At 39.9% G+C, this 19947-nt stretch overlaps 1 protein-coding gene across 17 annotated transcripts in view; it reads right to left on the bottom strand.

Annotated features, from left to right (window-relative positions):
• The window catches only part of CD44 (CD44 molecule (Indian blood group)), a 90974-nt gene that overhangs the window by 19665 nt on the left and 51362 nt on the right, over positions 1 to 19947 (bottom strand). For 3 of the 17 annotated variants that reach the window (XM_025452462.3, XM_035701377.2, XM_035701375.2), the window contains exons 6-14: positions 17086 to 17205; positions 14681 to 14809; positions 13302 to 13427; positions 10577 to 10690; positions 9991 to 10107; positions 7137 to 7265; positions 5560 to 5688; positions 2333 to 2434; positions 391 to 477 (exon numbers count right to left, since the gene is read on the bottom strand). The exons of 1 other annotated variant lie outside the window; for it this stretch is intronic. In XM_025452462.3, the coding sequence (XP_025308247.1) occupies positions 391 to 477; positions 2333 to 2434; positions 5560 to 5688; positions 7137 to 7265; positions 9991 to 10107; positions 10577 to 10690; positions 13302 to 13427; positions 14681 to 14809; positions 17086 to 17205 (1053 nt within the window). The remainder of the gene's footprint in view (positions 1 to 390; positions 478 to 2332; positions 2435 to 5559; positions 5689 to 7136; positions 7266 to 9990; positions 10108 to 10576; positions 10691 to 13301; positions 13428 to 14680; positions 14810 to 17085; positions 17206 to 19947) is intronic. 13 more of the 17 variants (XM_035701376.2, XM_025452458.3, XM_025452459.3 and 10 more) reach the window with 13 other exon arrangements.

A 19947-nucleotide genomic window follows, 5' to 3' on the forward strand; every position in this document is an offset into this window, starting at 1 on the left:
CAGCACCATGGATATATGTCCAGAGGATGAATGGCAAAATAATATTATTGATGAAAGGAAAACAGAAGAGTGATAGAATTCAGACCTTTATACCAATTATAAATCATATACAAGCGATCTGTTATTTTAAAACCACGCCACTAGCTCTAGAGTTTAAGAAACCTAAATTTTTAGATTGAGAAATACTGTTTGTACTTTATTATGTACAGTAGCTTCTAAGAGGTCTACAAAGCAGAAACATCAAAGAACCATCACCAGCCACACCTTCTGATCAGAAGTAACAGCTTAACAGCAGCCAGTTGTGTACCTCCACCAAAGACACCGCAAAAATATCCATAATTTATTGAGCTTTATCAAGAGCTGAAGCCAACTGAGCTTTACAATCCTTACTGCTAGTTGGAGTAGAAGCCGTTGGATGGTTTTTATCTTCTTCCAAGCCTCCAGGTGATGTGGAGAAGCTCTGAGTATGACTTTGCTCTGTTTCAATGAGGGAGGAATCCAGCATTAATTTGGAGCCATGAAACGAATCCTCCGTTAACTGCGGACAGGGAGGATCTAGCTATGGTAGTGTCAGACGGGTAGGTGCACAGGAAGGCCGAAGTTTGTGTATACCATTTTCCTCTGATTGCTAGAAATGTACAACAGAATTCTGTTTCATCCCTCATCAGCTCCTAAGAACCTCTTTTTCAGTATAGTCAACAAAGATAAAGTGCCAAGGTGAAGCCTGAATCAAAACTTTGTCCACCCTGGATCATCCTGGCCCAACTCTAGCTTCCAGCCACTTAGGAAAACTAAGGAACACAGAGACAAGGAAAAAGGAATGGTGGGTGGCAAAATGGGACTGTAGGGAAATAAATACCATGATAGCAGGTAGCACACTTCCTAGGATGAAAGAAGAAGTTCTAGAATAACCTGCTCAAGTAACTCAGATCAAATTTACACAAAGAAATATTTCAGCCCCTTCTAAAGAATATTAAATTAGAGCTACCATTATACTCTGTTATTAGGTTTTTGATCTTGTCTGTAAATGAGGATTCTCATCACTGCACCGAAACATCAGGAAACGCTTGCCTGGGCAAACACAGGGCCCTCACTGACATGTACCAATCTGAGGTTGAACCACTGCCCATATCTGCAATCACTCTGACTACTTGGGGTTGATTTCTTTTGTGTTCTTCTAAGAAAGGTACTGACCTGAGTTACAGGTGCAAGCATTCCATAAAGCACATCCATAAGCCATGTCCACCACCAAGTAAACATGCCAACCAGGAGAAAGGCATTCACCAAATCCCAAGCCCAGTATCAGAACAAAAGTCAGCAGGGACATAGAGTGGAAACACAAGGCCCCCCATTGAAGGGGACCATTCTTAGGCTTCTTTCCATCTCCTTTGATGCTTAACACTGTGCTACATACATTCTTGGTGATCAACGCATGCTTGTTGACTTTTTCCCTCTACCTAGAAGGGCTCACATGAAGGACTCTGACCAGTATGTGTATCAAGCAGTGAAATGAAGCCCTCATAAATCTGGATTTTTTTCATACTCGGTCAAGAAATCGCGAACGACTTCAGGCTGCCCTCTAGGATAGCCCTGTCCATATAATGGCAGTTAAAGCTACTAACAGTTTAAGCACTGGTTCGACAAGATGTTCAGTAATGGGAAGAGATATAAGTAAGTGTTCCTCTTTTGTTTCTGGGTCCTGCCACTTTTGTTAATGGTCAACAGTATGTCTTGCCCTCCTGAAGCAGGACTACAGGCCAGTAGAGGGGCTGTTATATCCTTCCAAGTTGTCATTGAAAGAGGTCCTATCCTGTCCAAGTCTTCCACCAAATGTGTGTTCGGATCTGCAGAAAGGCTGACATGTGGACTATGGCTGGAGTCCTGTGGGCTGCTGTAATTTCTCCATTCTCTATGATTATCTGGCCCCACAATTTCTTTTCTCAACAACCCTACCTCTCTTCTGCCTTGATTGGAGGAAAGATGGGAACCAAAGGGAGATGGTTAAAACAGAGAAACCACTGTCTTAGCCATGGTCTTGGGTTTTACTCACATAATGATTTAGGGAAGGAAAATCAAGTTGGGAAGAATCCCACAACTTTTAAAAGTTTTCTTTAACATAAAGTCATTGCATCTGGAAATCACCAAGAATGAAGGCAAAATCAGATTTAAAGAACCCACCAAGAAAATAGACAATGAAGACCCTTTCATACTCTGGGCTTGAGCCGAGCCACGTAGCACTAACTCCATTCCACCACCAAGCTCTGCAGGTGGGCCAGGGTGAGGAAGAGCTGAAGCAGGACACAGGCCAGTAAAGGGGCTGCTATATCCTTACGAGTCGTCATTGAAAGAGGTCCTATCCTGTCCAAGTCTTCCACCAAATGTGTGTTCGGATCTGCAGAAGGCTGACTTGTGGGACTATGGCTGGAGTCCATATCTGAAGGAATCAAACCAGTGTTAATGCTTGATTTACTAAGCACTACCTGAGGGTGGTTTATGGTCTACAGACAAACTATTTTCATACTCAAACCTGGACAAGAGGGGGAAAAGTACATACTGACTTATGTCTCCAGAACTGGAACAAATTATTACTTCTTCAGAAGAGTATCACAAGAAGTAATTGGCTTTATTTAAAGACTGAGTGTATGAAAGATACAATTTTATGTTTTGTTGAGTCTGGAAGGACTCTAAATGAACATGAGATACCTCAAGCTTTGCAAAAAGACAGAAACAAAGCCTGTGTGTCACTTGTCCCATGCCATACACATTGCCTCCCTTATAGACCCATGTGATCTGGATCATGGAGAAAAAACAAAATGCACTGGTTCAGCTCCCATTTCTTCACATGTCCCTCACTTGGCAAAAGAGCTTTTTAAACTTTTTTTTATTAAAAAAAATGTACAGCCCCCTTTCTCTTTTGGTCTTTTTCCTTTCACAAAGTGAATGTGCATATAACATAAAATTATTATCCAATACTACCTACATGGAAGCCATGGGAAGTATTCAGGGGCAAGAATAAAAAGCAGTAGATGTCAGTGAATCATTCTTCCTATAAACACAAGTTTGAGATGTCTCTGGGATTTAACATGTGCAATGTTGAGAGACGCCAAAATGTCACCGAAGGATTTAAATGTGCTGTTTCTAGTAATTGCCACAGATCGGTGGGGCTGAAATAACAAGTCCTGAGTGAAACAGCGACCAAACAATCCAAAAGCACTATCACTGTTGCTGGCCGTCCAACTCCAAGTCTACCCATACTGCTGCATCCAGAGAGATTTAATCAGGTCCAGATGACTCCAGAGGGAAACACAGGAATATTGGACACTCATATCTACAATGAAGCCTTTATATACAAGAAAAGAGAATTAAGATCTTTGTAGGGCAAAACATGGCTGACTGTATTATCCCAGGTTTCAAAAAGGAGGAAAGGCTAGTTAACCTAAATCAAAACCCCAAATGGATATGCTCTCAGAAAAAGTCCTGTCTGTTAAGCCTCTAGACACTCTTGCTCACCTTCCCTTCTATAAGTAGAATCCTTCAAGATATTTTGCACCGATCTATGGTTGAAGTCAATTGTATTATCTTTGACATGTTCAATTGAATAGACAGACCCTCTTTCTGTTCATCAGTATGGAGGATTAATATTGATCCTGAAGGTTAGTTTTCACTGGTTTGGTTTTCCACCATGGATACACCAGCGCCACCAGCAGCCATGTGCACACACGTGTGTTGGGTTGGCATGTGGCACTTCAACCCCGCAACCTAATGGCCACAACCTAGCCACTCAAACTCATCTTCCTTTATGAGAAAAGGGCCCAGTCACTCTGAAAAATCCATACCATCCTTTGGTTTCCCTTCCTTCATGCCTCTCCATACTTGAGTCTCCTTTCTAGAAAAACTTTCCCTGACTTCCTTTCTCTATTCATGGTTTTTTTGTTTTTTGTTTTTTTTCATTTTTGTAAAACCAGATCTGATCTACTTTTCTCCGACACTCTGGAGAGTCCTTTGAATTTTTGTGTTTATCGGGGGCAACATTCATTTGACATCTATTACTTATCGTTTAATATTGTTAGATACATTTTGATGATAAATGTTCTCTTTTCCTAAATTTTAAGTTCTGTAAGGCCATGGAACATGCTGTGTCCATAATGCACTGCACATTAACAGATATTTAACAAAATTGTAGCTTAAGGGATATCTGATCATTAATATTGGGGAACAGCATAGGATGTTTTAAAGGAAGGAAGCCATAGAGACTCTGGGATTCATTTTGTAGATAATTTGGTTCAATTCAACATCAAGAGACATCATTATTATGCTCTTAGAACCCATTTTAATACAGTCTATGTTATGCATACCCTTGGCAGTTTGGATCCAGATAACATATTCAATGCTATGACTGAAAATTCACTTCCCTCTATTGACTCTTGGTTTTTTCTCCTTTTTTGGAATGTGATATTTCTGTGATCAAGACATCTTGTCAAATAATTTTTTTAAAAAACTTGAGTAACTCAATTCACGGGTATAGTAAGGAGCACGGATTCTCCAGCTTAGTAAAGACTGAAAAAAAAAAAAGTGATAACACCACCTGCTGCCAACTCCTGCAGATTCTCTCAGGAAAGCTGTCATCTGTTCTGATAAAGAAAGAATTCCTTTTGAATATAAAAACTGGTCAAAAAAATCAAAATCCTCCATTTTTTGCAGAACTACAACTAGTATCTCTTTTACTTTCTCTTTCATTTCTATTTTTAATTGCTTATAGATAAATAAGACTGATATTTAAGAAAACAGGGATTCTATCCTGTATAAAAGCAGTCCATTCATTAAATTTGCAAATATTTATTGAGGACCAAGAGTGGTCCAAACCCTAAGTCACTGGGTACCATACTTCTTTCTAAATGTGGCAAGAGTGAATAATTATATTTTCTGAGCTTTTTAGTTACTTGTTTGAAATGAATACTCACCAGTTTTTGACCTCTAAGATTTCTTTAAGTTACATCTTTGGGTCTACCATGAAAAAAGTCACTGAATTCAATCACTTCACTCTCTTTAAAACCTTGTACTTAAAAGTAAACAGAAAATAAATCTTGAGGCTGCTTCTTCTTCAGAGAAAATAACTTCCACTCCTGCCACTTTAGGACTAATTCTGCTTTAACCCTCTGGCTGAATTCTTTTTTTTTTTTTTAATATTTTATTTATTTATGACAGATACAGAGAGAGAGAGAGGCAGAGACACAGGCAGAGGGAGAAGCAGGCTCCATGCACTGGGAGCCCGATGTGGGATTCGATCCCAGGTCTCCAGGATCATGCCCTGGGCCAAAGGCAGGCACCAAACCGCTGCGCCACCCAGGGATCCCCTCTGGCTGAATTCTTTAACCTCGGCCCAGGATTTCATATTCAGATGAATGTACTTATCACCCCTACCTAGAAAACTAATTTTTGAAGATACTTCAGGTTCCTTGGGAAAGCAGACTGGTCTAAAATCAAGGGCACATTTCTAGGTAAGTGGCCATTTGGTGCCTTTCAAAAACATAACATATAGAAAATCTCAGAGGCTATTACCCATCCATCTTTCCGTTTGATGACCTGGTCCCATTGGATGTGAGATTGGGTCAAAGAAATAAGTCCAGGAGCTGTCCTCTTGACTCTGCGTTGTCGTTTTTTGATCTGGATGGCTGTCTTGGGCTGTGGCTGTTGTGACCAGGTAGTTCAAGCAAGTGTTAAAATGTTAGTTGACATCTGACCAGGGATACACTGACAAATTTAAAGAGACTTTATTCTCTAGACAACACAATGAAAGCACCTTCCTGGTATAGAGGGCCAAGAACTTGTGTAAACACAGGATGTTTTAGCAGGTATGGGTCTGTTCATGCTCATTTACTTAGCAATCAGCATGTGAACTAGAGGACACAAAGGTATTAATAACTCCTGCACGAACAGAGAATGAGTTATAGTCATCATGTGAAGATAAAGAGGTAGTTCTTGAACCACATGCCATTTTGCCACCAACCCTTAAAGGAGGAAGTGTCTAAGCGCATGATGTCATTCAGAGACAACCACATCCCAGTGAAATGCACATTAGACTGGTAGTGATTTAAAGAAGGAATCAGGCTGCCCACAAGATAAACATGAAAGTAAACAGCATTCATCTCAAAAGCATGAATGGAATCCATCAGAAGCATTACCTTCTAACAAGGGGATTCACAGCTCAAGGGACATATAAGAATTCAGCACGTGCTTTTGCTTCATTCAGAACCAGTGGAGATACATAGGTAGGGAAGATTACAATAGGAGCCCCTTAGCAACAACCACACCACAGAGCCAGTCACTGAATCCACTGCTTTGCCAGGTATGCATTCAGAAGCTGCCACACACTGGAAGCACATCCTGCATTACATTCTATATTGCAAATGGAAGCAGGGGGCTATTCTGATACCAAGTGAGAATACAGAATTCATATTCTCTTACAAGACAGGATGCATTTCCATGTTTCTGTCACACAGACAAAAGAATCATGCATAGGAGTTTGCAGAGTCAAGTTATCTGGTATCACTTAGAGATGATGACAGGACTCAAGTCCAATTTTCATGATCCCACAGTTCAAGAATAGAGAAGGTGTATTTTTGTAAATCTAAGAAAAAAGCACTGTGTGTTCAAAGAGAAATCTCCAAACAGACATGACCAAAGGGCTAAATGACATCAAACAGTTATTTTCTAACTATCTGGCTCCATTTCTTCTAACATTAGAGTTCTGACCAAATACTTTCTAACATGCCCAGTATTTTATAAAGCTATATCGTAGATTCCTTTACAAAACAAAAGGGAGTATTTGGTAAGATCAAAGTCTCTGCTAAAATCTCACTAGGGGATGCCCAAAACTAGATCTGAAAGTGGCATATGCAGGAGTCATATTCTCTGTGTCTTCTTTGCATGCTAGATCAATTCCTACTTAGGTGATTTGTTATGAGCATTTAAGAGTTGGCTCTGTGTTGACCATATCATAATTTACTAATTAATTAATTAATAATTAATAATTTGCAATTCTTCTTTCAATGTCTTTTTGTTCAGTGTTCTCTATGCTTAACATTTAACCCAAGAGGAAGTTTCCACCCAAGTTTGCTTGTTAAACAACCCATTACCAGCTGTCCCTGCTGTTGAATGAGAGTCTTCTTTTGGTGACTGCGGATATTTCCCATGCCATCCATTCTCAACCCACTGCTCTTTCTGGGTAGCTGTTTCTTCTATTGTACTACTAGGGATTGCCTCGGCTGTGAGAAGAACAATTGTGAGCCATTATTGTTCAATTTCCTTACCAACACATATCTTAATATGTCAAAGCCATATACCTATGGGAGAAAAGGTAGAAAAGGACAGCAGCAAGGACAGAGACCACTGATATTCTGGAAGAGATATTAGAGATCAATGGCCCAATCTTTCCATTTTTCAGATAGGAAAACTGGGACTCAGAGTACTTTTGCTCAAAATCCTACATCCAGATTGGCACAAAGTTAAGACTAGCCTAGTCTATGAATTCCCAGTAATGAGTCTTAGTTTACCATATTCCATGGCCTCATATATCCTTGTCTGAGAGAACATTGCCTCCAAAGAATTAAGCCCTTTGCTGCAGTGATTTTGAGGGGAGGAGTATATTATATAACCAATTGATGATAAAATCAGCATGGTGGGAGGACTTCTCAAATGGTGGTCACATAACCCATGATCACATGCACTGGAAAGGCACCAGCAGCAGATGTGCCCAGCATGAAAGATGTTGACAAAGACTGGCACATTACAAAGTTATGTCTACGTGGCATCTAAAATTGCCAAAATTACTTTTTAACAAAATTAAGTCAATGGAAGAAAGCTATTCTAGCCAGTGTTTGGGATTATACAAACAATAGAAATGTGTGATGAGCTAAAAATTTCAACCTCTCAGTGTTGTAGTAGTCCAGTTTTAAAAAGAATAAAATGAATGGAATAAAATTGTATCAGGGTGCCTTTGGGAAAAATCAGAATGCCACTGTCATTTTCATTTATAGCTCCTAATAGCAAATGTTCAGTTCATCAAGAAAATGAGAGCCTATAGACTTGCCAAGCCAAAGTGTATTTTGCAACTGGTAAGACTGGTTGTATTCCATAATTTTAGAAAATGATATGTGTGATTTGATAATAAGAAAAATCTTTAAAAAATAAAACCTATGTCCTCATTTTACCCTTGCATTGGCCAAAACATTCCTGGGGTTAACTGGTTATCCAGAGGGAGGAAAAAGAAGTCCCAAATCTTCAGTTTCACCTCCCACTGACTAAATCACTACCTCCTGACAAACAACGAAGTTACAAAAACCATGAGCCTAATTACAAAAAGGGGGAGACTAACCCGAACATAAACTGCCTACTCAAAATGTTTTAGAAAAGAAAGAAAAAGACAAATGCATGGGTACACACACACACACACACACACACACACACACACGCACACATGCACACACTACACTATCTTTAGAAACATAACGATCCTTTAAATATCCAGTGACCCTGCTGTTTGCAACATATGGATTGGCAGAGGATAGGATTTCCATCGTAAAATATGAAGGCTAACTCTCTTCTAGAAGTTGTAATGGTCTTTGACAAAGCCCAGAGGTCACCAACCAGAATCTCTTTAGGTTTTGTAAGTACTGATAAGAGAATTGCTGTAGAGGTTACCACTTTCCCCTTTCCCTCTGTGAGGTTCTGTTACATCTGGATTTTCAACCCCCCTCCAGGAATGCTGTCCCCTCCCCCCCTCCCCCACCACCTTTTGACAATGGGCTCATTAATTCCAAGCCTCTTAAGAAACTGTCTCCTTTTTAAGTACAAACTGTCTTAAATTCTAAGATATACTGGTTCCAAAGGGGAATGGTACGGAATCCCATTCTGAAGAGACGTCTGCTTCTCATTTTTTCCTTCTATCAGAAGACTCTTGTTAACTCAGCCCATAGCCGTCACACAAAAATAAAATCCACTGGGATAAGAAATGAGCTGCAGGCCTGTTGGGTGTATTCAGCACAATGCCCAGGACTTAAAACCTACATCCTGGTTGATGTCTGAAATGCTTCTTTTGTTGTCTGAAGGCATCCCTCAAAAACTATGGCTTCTCTCTTTGGTTTCTAAGTGGCTGCTTCTTACATTCTTGCCTTAGGAGTATCCAAAGCTAAGAGAATAATAGTTAAATCATAGTTTTAAAGATATTACAAGCTGTCATCCTAAATTAAAGCTTCTTTTTTTCCCAAACATGATAGGCATATCTCCAAGAAGGAAGAAGAGTATATACTCCTTACTTTTTTAGTTCTATCCTCAGAGATCAGTAGTGAGACTTGAGATTGTTTTTGCAAAACCTGAGATGTTTGCACGTAAGTAGAAATAACAGTACAAAGCCTTCCCCAAGCTACTCTGAGCTTAAAAACAGAAAAAGAACAGTCACAGAAATTCAAATATAGTCTATATGAGCTACTGACCTTCCTCCAAAGAGTACAAGGGATGCCTTTCTACAATGCAGTGAGGAAGAGAATGTAAAAAAAGAAACTGGATTCATCAAAGATCTTCACAGAAGATAAGCATTCCAAAGATCATCAATGCACTTGTCAAGCTTTCTTTCCAGATTCCACTGCTCAGCACCAAAAGATACACTCTTCATCACACATTTCCATAAACACACACAAATCACCCAAATGGAACCTTGAGGGATCTCTAACACACACACAAAAAAACATATCTCAGATCTCTTAAAAACATTTCAACATTTTGGCCTTGTGGGCAACCTGACAAATTAGCATTTTTCTTCCAACTCCTAGAACTTGTGTGTAGACTTGGCAGCTTTTCATGCTCCATGGATAAAAGAAATTACTGTATAGAAATAGAAGACATGGCTAATGTCTAAAAAAAATTCTTCCCTATTCTTCCGAATGACTTCACTAACTCATCTAAGCCAGAACTGCTGACCACCATCCTCCTTACTTGTGCTTGTAGCATGCTGGGCCTCCTCTTCATCATGGTGCTCATGGTGAATGAGAGGAGAGTGTGGTTCGCGGGTCCAGTTTTCTCCATTAGCACTGGTGCCACTTCTGTCCACATCTGCCGTGATGATGGTTATATACACTGTGACTTTTTAATCAACCAACCTTTGGTGTTGTGCTCTTCCATTACAAAGCATGCTATTTAACAGTGCTATGCCTAAATGGTACCTCTGAGCATCTCCGCTCAATACTTTTGAGTGACTCCACTAAACTCTCCCAAGAGAAAATCAATGGGCATGAAATTTCTTAATGATTACCTGTTATTCTACTATAATCACTTTGTCGAGGGCAGCACCATAAACCAAGGTAATGTGTTCATTTTTATAATAAAGCAACATAAAGTATCTTGTACCCAAATGGTATGATTGATAAATAACTCCTAGGTCGAACCGAGTATCCTCATGAAAGTTTAGAATCTGTGATGAGGCATTAACTACATTTCCCACTGAGTCCTGATGATTGGCCTTTGCAGCATCATAGACTTTGAGGGAAAAAAAATCTTTAATGAAGTATGCATAACCCATTACCAGTCATCCTTGTAGTAGTCTGAAGTAATACTTCTGGATTCGATTCGCCTGGGCTCCACGGGGTCCAATCCTGGTTCTGTTTTGGGTGGCTAAAAAGCCGTGGTGTGGTTGGAACTGTGATAATGATGATTGAAGCAATTAGGAAAATGTTAGCTCTTGAGCCTTCACTACTTGTTTTACACATCTCTCTCTTCTTTGGTCTATACAGTGAATCATCTATACCAGGTTGTATAGATGGTTGAGTGAAAACGGAGGGAAAGCAGAGAGAGAGGGACTTCAGCTTGATTCAGACATATTGTCAAGCACCTCAGTGTCCTCTACATTCTGTCAAAGAACACGTTGGTGTCAGTACACAACATGTTCCAGAGAAAGCAGCGAAAGGAGCTGCAGCAGAAGGAAGAACAGCTTTGGAAACACCCTCCACCGAGGAGAGCCGAAAACATTAGCATTTTGCCCATCCATGCAGTCTGTAACAGCCCTGTGCGCCTGAGAGCCCTAGGAATTGGTATCACTGGCAAGTGTGCTACGTGGAGATCCTCAGGCTAAAGAGGTAGATACCTGAAGACTATACCATGATGATATGATCACTTTATTTCATTAAGAGTTTTGGTGGGGGAAGGCATACCCTGAGCAGCCAGGGATTTCCTATAGATGATTCTAAGAAAGAACATTGACCCAGAACAGCCATATGATTTACATTTCTAAATATTTAGCAAATACCTATGGTATTCTCAACAAATAGAAAGCACTTCATGAGCAAGCCATTCATAGCCAATGAGAGAAAAACAAGATTCATACATTCAGTAGAAAAGCACCATAGGTAACCCACCACCATTAGCAGATGGTCGACGGCGGGGGGGGGGGGGGGGGGAGGAGAAAAAAAGAAAAAGAGGCATACATCCACCAGAGGCTGAAACTGTCACCCAAAATGATAGAGCTGGAGTAGGAGACACCTGACAGAAGGATCACGACAAAATTAGGATCAATTGCTTTTGTGAAAATATTATGTGCAAATCCATCCTAATTCTTCCAAACTTATTTCAATACCCAACTAAAATCTCCACTAGTTCTTTTACAGAACTGTAATACCATCAGCTCTATTTCACGAGTGAAGCAAGTCAAGTTTAGAATCATTATGCACATTCTCAACAAGCGTGAAAAAGTGGCAGTTGTCATATCCCTACAGAAGAAAAAGGCATCCTGCTTAATCACGTACACAGGTGCCAAGCAGTGCGCTGAAAACAGTGAGCTGAAATTGGAAAATACACCACAGAGATGAAAAATACCAATGGGCATTTTCCCCAGGAGCTTAATCACACTATTTATTTTCAGGTTGATCTGTTTGGGTTGCCACCCAAGAAAGCTGAGTTTCTCAAGTATCAAGACCACATCTTTACTGATGGCCCCACCTTCTGTGTCCTGAACCCAGAAGACAGTGTGATAGTAAAGCTCCAGTGTCTTTTGGCTATTTGATTTTCTCTCTGAAGTTATTAAAAGGGGTTTCCTTGTTTTCTAGACCAAGCTCTGCAGAGGTGTCCAGTCTAAAGAATATACCACTTAAGAGCTTAGATATAAAGTATCTAGGTCATCTTCAGTATTTGTGGCATCGATGCCATATACTCCGATGCCTCAGAGCCCAAGCTACTTTTTGGACTCGTCCCTTCCTGGGTGCTGTCCATTTAGGAGACAGCACTCTCAGGTTTCAGTAAGACAGTCAGAACTTCAGTGACCTGAGAGAGTCCATGTCACACCACAAAAGTATACCATCTCTGAGGACAAGAGTGATGAAGTGATATGGGAAATTCAGGTTCAGAATTCTCATCTTTATTCAGCAACATCTCCAATCATGAGAGATATGTCCAGGAAACCCGGTCATCTGGCTAACTATTAGACTGACCTTTGCATGTGTTTTTAAAGGATGCTTCTCAGCTCAATTTCCATCTCTGCCCTCGAAAAGTTTTATAACCGTCACAAATTTGGATACTATTATACAGTGTATTCACTATTTGTTTTTAACACTTGGCACTGTTTCTGTTACAGCTCAGCTAACATTTGTCCTTTCCTTCAAAGTCTTTTAATTATATGGGTGCCCTACTCATTTGTTAAAACTGGATTTGCCCCCTTGATTTCAACCAAGTTTTGATTCTGACGATTCTTGAATTCTGGTTCCCAACTTTTAAGCCTTTCTAGGACCGTTTAAGTCTTCAATGTAGAATCATCTACAACTTTTAATTAATATCCTCCCACTCACATTCTACTGCTTCAATAAATGATAGTTTGAAGGCAAGAGCTCTGTGTTTTTTTTTTTTTAATCTTTTTGTTCCCAGCACCAAGCACGGTAGGTACACAATAAATATTTGTTGTAGTGTTTTCCTATGCCATTCTCTGACAAAGCCCAATAATTCAAGGAGAATCTGCAGCAGCAGATCATATAAATATACAAAACAGAAAGAACCTAAGGCAATAGGAGTTTTATAAAAGATATTTTCCTAATTGCTCCATTGCTCTATTGCTCAAATGGAAGGAAGTCTTGACTCCCATTTTGAAAAAAAAATTTTTTTCTTCCTTCATGATCTAGGACTAAGGTATAACTAAAGTGTGATAAGCCATAGATTTATGCTCACTTTCCACATTAACTATTTCCCAAGGTAGGCACTACTGGGCATCACTCAGATTAATCAGTAAGCCTTGCATAAATGGTTCTACTGTAATTGATTATTCTTACTGGTGCTGGAGATAAAATCTTCATCATCATCAATGCCTGATCCAGAATAACTGGGGTGTTTGTCTCTTTCATCTTCATTTTCTTCAGTTGGTTCCCAGCCTGCTGAGATGATACTTGAATCCGTACCTGTTGTGGTGACTTATGTTAGTGGCTGACCTGGATGCCAAGCAACCCATTTGACAAAGGAAGAAAATCAGGCACAGAATGTATAATGGAATTCCCAACATTTTAAGAAGAGTGAGACATCTGAGTTGCGTACCCCCAAATTCTTATATCCTAGTCTATGAAGCTAATGCATAGATCTAAAAACAATTGGCTGTGACCTTTACAACTGAACACTCTCTTTAAGGAAGTTAAAAGAATAAATATGGACATAACCCCAGCAAAGAAACAAAAGAAGAAAAGGCCAGTAAACTCTCCCCCTCCCATGCTTTCAGATTATTAACGTATTAAGCATGTGCCATTAAAGCTAGGGTGTCAAGAATAGAATGAAAAGATTTCACATGTGCCCATTTGTTTTGTCCAGCCACCTTCAGAAAACTTTTGGAATCCAAACACATCCATCATTTTTTAAAATCCCATAGGTGTATTCACTAATTCACTATTTGTTAACTCATCTGTTGGCCTTCTAGCATCAATCACATCACCAGAGCTCTGAACACAAATGCAAACTGAATTACCATCCTCAACAACCGAGCAGCATCCAGCCACAACAAAATTAGTCAATTCACAAAGAAATCATGCCCGGCATTTCTTAATCAACCAAAAGAGTCGACCAAAGTGGACTGGAGCCAAGATTTTGAGAAATTCTCACGTTTTCCCTTCTGTACACATCATAGGAAGGAAGATGGAGACCCTCAGCCTCTTCTCAGTGGTTACTGTTGAAGATGTCTTTTTCCTGAAAAGGGCTTTCGTATACTTTCAATGGGGGTCATGCTATCTTTTGGAGTGACCATCTGTCTTTTCTTACTATCAGTGGCTGCCCAAAGAATAGTTCCACTGAAGGAGAGTTTCTAAATTTTTCTAGCTCCAGCTACGCTATTTTATTTTCTCATGGAAAGTCAAGAATTTTTAATGACTTTTGTCATTTTGGAACATCTTTCAGAGTCAAATTTTGTTCTGTCATCAAGAAAGATTGGCCCCCTTTCACAGTGCTCTTATTAGCCTCCTCTGGGCCTGTATTAATTCTGTGGAATAGAAAGAAGAAATCTGCTTATTAATGCTATAAAGTCAAACATATGGGTTTCCAAGTTCATGATGCTTCAAAAGTTATCAGAAACATTCGTGAAACCAGAATGGACTTTAGGATAAGTATCCCCGAGGTCAATGAACTATTGAAAATTGTCAAGAGATCTTATGAAATAATAATAACTCATTACCAGCCATTATTGTTGTTGTGTGAAGATGATTCTTGGACTCTGATGGTTGAAACCACCATGAAAGCCAATCCTGGGCTTCTCGCCTCTTGGTTGCTGTTTTGGGAGTTGTACCACTAGAGCTCCTCAAAGCTGTTGTAACCATAATTGAATTGATGGTTGAAAGGTTAATTATCAGTTCCTAAGAAATATGCTTCTACTTTTTTACTACTCCAGAGAGTCATCTATACTGAGTATAGATGGTGGGAAGAAGCAGAAAAAGCACAGAAGTTCCACTTATTTTCAAGGCTCATACTGCAGGTCATAGAATATCAGAAATGGAAGGACCTTAAATATTATCTGGTTCATGATCCTTATCTTAAAGAGGAAAAAAACTTGCTGGATGGAATGTGCCTTGTCTGGAGTCAGAAAGGCCGAATGACAGAGTGTATGACGGCAGTCTTTGATTTTTGAAAAACTATAGCATAGTAGAGGGATTAAATTTTTGTCTGGCCCCCAAAAGGTCAAACCAGGACCTGTGGTGATAATTGCAGGGGGACAAATATTCTTCCAAGTGTTGGTTTTAAAAGGTTATATTCTAAACTATCCAACAACAAACTTCCTCATAAAGTATCGTATTCCCCACCATCAGAAAGATCACTTAGGAAAACTGTGTAGATCACATGATTAGAAGTATTGATTGAGTGGGGCACCTGAGTGGCTCAATGACTGAGCATCTGCCTTCGGTTCAGGTTGTGACCCCTGGGTCCCAGGAGCAAGTCCCACATGGGGCTCCCTGCGGGGACCCTGCTTCTCTCTCTGCCTATGTCTCTGCCTCTCTCTCATGTTTCTTATAAATGAATGAATGAATAAATAAATAAATAAACAAATAAATAAAATCTTTTTTTTAAAGTGCTGATTGAGCTAGACTATTGAAGATCCTCTCCAAATCTGAGAGTCTATGATTCTGAAACCAAGCTCTCCAGAGTCCTCGCCTTTCATGTTCTACGCACTTTATCTTGGCCAACCAATATCATTCTCCAAGAATTTAGGGTATGATATTTCTGCCAGCAATCCCAGACATGTAATCCCAGCAATCCCCAATACGCAGAAGAATGCCACATGAAAGGAAAGACGGAAAAAGATGCCTTCCACCTCTTTCCATTTCATGTCCAGATCCTCCAGCAAGTTTGCCCATGGTCACTTTTTTTATACCAACGCTATACTTTGCAAAGCAGAACAGGACATTCTGAGTCCATTTTTGAAAAGAAGGAAATCAACTAGGAAAGATGGACAGAAATTAAGTGACCCAATGATCTCACTAATAGGATCAGAAGTAAGAGTCCTGGTTTGAAAACTTCCCCAGACTACCATTTCTGCCACCATAACGCGCACCAGAAGAGTATTACATAGTAGATTAAAAAAAAAAAAAACTAAAAAAAAGTTGAAGCAGAGAGGCTGAAACCATCATGAAATCCCCAAATACAAAAAAGTCAGGTGTCAAGAAAGCCCAGAAATGGCCCAAAACGAAGCACTGGCAGGAAGAGCTTTTCCTTCACAATGTTTGTTCTATGAAGACAAACATTGTAAACATTTAACATTTGAAAATAGCATATTCTTTTTTCTGCAGCCGTCTCCCACGTGACCTTTATCACCACGATACGCAATCACAACAAAACATCAGCATTCTTTTCCTTACATGAATATTTGTTAAAATAAAAAATATACTCTATTCAATGTGTTATAAACTAAGCCAGTGTTAAGGACCATTTTTATTACTCCCCTTCTGCAGAAAGAATGCCCAATTATTTTGAAATATGGGCATATCCTCCCACAACCAAAGTTGATAAATGAAGATATCCTTGTAATCTCCCATTGTTATAGACCTGGAACCTCCTCCTGCATGAGCTCTGAGTTCAGAATTCTTTGCAGGGATTTAGAGTTACTACTCAAACATCCAGGGAGCCTAGATTCTGATGGAAAACAACAGGTCCACTTTACAGCTGAGGATTTCAGTATCCAAAAAAGTGCACAGGGCCTACACTTTCCATCCGTAAGTCCTCATTTCCTTCTATTATTATTGACTGCGATCATTAGATCAGCAGAAGGTAGGAGTCTGCATTTTCCTTCACAGATTTCCTTCAAGAGGGTATATTCTGAATGGATCTCCTAATTGAAGCTTCTGACGGAAAACTAATTTTGATTCTCTGTGCATGTTGCCAAAGGGAAAACAAGTAGAACGTAATATCCAGTTGTATTCCCAGATCCACAGGCCTCTTTGATAAAAGAAAGGGTACCAGATCCTGATTCCCTAAAGATGGAGAAGGGACATCTGTGTGAGACTTCAACATGATAATGGATGTCCTTCTCCTTGACGCTGAAACGCCTGGATGCAGGACAATGGATAAGCAGAAGACATAAGAGTTTACCTGTTGTTGCTGTTGCCGTGTGATCCTGAGTCTTAGGCTGTGAGTTACCAAACCAGGACCACATCCAATTATTTTGCTCCTGAACTGCTGCATGGCTGTTTGAGTGCACAGCTGAAGTAACTGGATCAATTACGAAAATACCATTTAGTGAGATCTTTTCCTTTAATCTCAGATCTATGGATATATAATGTCTACACCTATAATAGAGTGAAGATTAGAAAAGAAAGATCGAGCTCTGGTTTTATCATCCCAGTCTCCTAAAGTCTCTTGGACTCTCAGAACAACATGAGAAATGCAAATTTTGAAATGTCTTCATTTCAAACAGAACCCTCTGTATACAGGCTAAGAGCAAAATCAAGTAGGAACTTAACAACCTGTGAAGGAAAAGAGATTTTATATCTACTTGATGGGGCGACCCGGCCATGAAGTGAAGGTCTTTGATACAGCATTACATAAAGTTGTTGTCCTTCATTTATTTTTCGGGTGTCTTTAGAGGTGCTTGCTTGTATCTTTTGGGTCTATCACTTTATGCAGGTAGCTTATGATGACAACTGGCATTTCCAAAGCTCCACCCACACTCATTAACTTCAAGTCAAGCTTTATGCTAGAGCAGGAACTTGGCAAAGGGTGTGTGTTCAAAATGTTGAAAGCAGATAAAGTTTTGTCAAGTTTCCATCTATCACTTTCTGTCATTGTAATTCTAATTCAAAATGTGTTTCCAGAAAGGAAACAAAACTGCCCAAGTTAGAGAAATTCTGGACTCTATTCAAACTAGAGAAAGGATAATCAGTGATATTTTGCAATTTGGAATCTCCCATTTGACTCTCAAGTAGGACTTGAGTCCAGAATGTTTCCCGGTAGAAGAATAGCAAAGATGGTCAAAATAAATATCTAAACCAGCTGAGATTTTTAAAAGCCATTTTGAGTTATACACCCCTTTGAAAATCTGATATAAGTTATGACTTCTGTCCTCAAAAAAAGTGATCTGACACATACACATTCTCAACATTTTATATATTCTTTCAGGCTCTTGAATGCCTTATGGCCTATTTTTGAACCTGTTGGAGGGCCACGAACTCCAGGTTAAAAGCTTTGACTCTATATACACCAAACACCAACAACCTGTGCAACATGTTCCATGCTACAAAGGACACGTTTGCACAGAACAGAGAGTAGAGAGATGGGAGCCAATTTCACCAATGATGCTCCCAGATAAACCTGAGCATCCCCCTGAGGCACCCCATTCTTCCCTCAGAAATTTTATTAAAGATGCAGAGCTCCTGCCACCTTCACCCCACAGGAGACTGAGAAGAGAGCAATGAGAAGGAAAGATACAAGAGCAAGATAGAAATAGAAATTGTTTCTATTTTCCCAAAAGGAGTCATATAAGATTTGGGGAAAGTGGAAAGAGCTATTGTTTAGCCAGCAGTTTCCAGTTTTCCCCACCCAAGTAGGCCACACCAGACCAAAAATATATATTTATATATTTCTTTGACACCCAGAAGACAAGGAAATAGAGCATTCTAAGGTACGAGTCTGTTTTCTGAATTAGTTTAGACTTCTGGATTCCAGAGAATTCCAGATCACCAATAGAAAAGAGGCTGACGACATGCCTCCAGGAAGGCTCTTCCAAGAATAACATTTATAATAAAAAGCCTGTTGGAAGTTAAACCTACCCAGATGGTTGTTTTTTCTGGCTTTCCTATTGCCACCCACTTAGGACCCTTAAGGAAGGAATAAGCCCACCAACCTAAAGACACACTTCTCTGTCCTCGGCCAGACCCCCCTCTTGTCCTCTTGCATGTTTTAGGGAGGATCTACAATCACTCCCTCCCACCAAGACCCACCTTTCAGTCCAATAGTCATGAAGCTTTGGGAGTCTTCTCACTGGGCTCAGAAAATGGGGTCTATGCAGGAACTTACCAGTGGTGACTTTTTCTAATATGCCATGGGCTACTTTCAAGTGCCCATGCAATTTTTTTTCTTGGACATTCTTCTTTGTATGAATTGATTTATTGAGCTGCCATTGGCCATTTTTGACGCTATGGCCCTTCAATGACTCTCAGGCTAGCCCTGGACTCACTTTGTTGGACCAATGGGTCTCTCTCTTCCTGAACTACTAAGAGAAACTTAGCTAAGCGCTCTGAAAAGAGGAAAGCACAATTCTTTTCTCAACCCAAATCCTGAACTCTGCTTAGTTAAATCTCAAAGCATTCCTTCTCCTTGATTTCTGAACAGTAGATGGGCTCCACGATGGACAGTCCAAGTCTGAGGCAGTAACTAGGGCAACATTTAGCACAGAGAAGGCCTCAAATATTGGTTTATATTTGGCAAATATTGGTTACTAGCTAATGAATCCTTATTTCCCTTCGGTATGACTTTCTAATGGTACTTACCACTGGATCCCAAGCATCAGAATAGGCTTGGTACATAGTAGGTCCTCAAATTAGGTTTGCTGACTACCTAACTTGGGCAGGAAATGTGCAATCCGTAGGAGATGTGCTATGACTGTTCATAACATGTCCTTGTTGCCTTTCTAAAGCACATGTGCAATACTCATTATTTTACATAGGCTAATAATGGCTTAAATGTTAATTTCACCTGGTTCCTAAAAGATATTTTGCCATGATTTTCTTCTTTGGTGGGAAATAGTACTTTAGCGTAGACTTGATCTGCCTCTCACTGAGACCACTAATTATTATGTTTGCCAACGTCTGACAAAATTGCATGCCCTGATGATAGGCACCTTCCACATGGTAACATTAGCAAGGCAGGGAACTCAAGAAGCAGCCAGCAGCACTGCCTGCTTGGCTTCCCGAAGCTCCTCTCAAGAAGGGTTGTCCATGGGACAATAGACAACGA

This window comes from Canis lupus, chromosome 18 (assembly GCF_003254725.2).
Source record: "Canis lupus dingo isolate Sandy chromosome 18, ASM325472v2, whole genome shotgun sequence".
Lineage (NCBI taxonomy): Eukaryota > Metazoa > Chordata > Mammalia > Carnivora > Canidae > Canis > Canis lupus.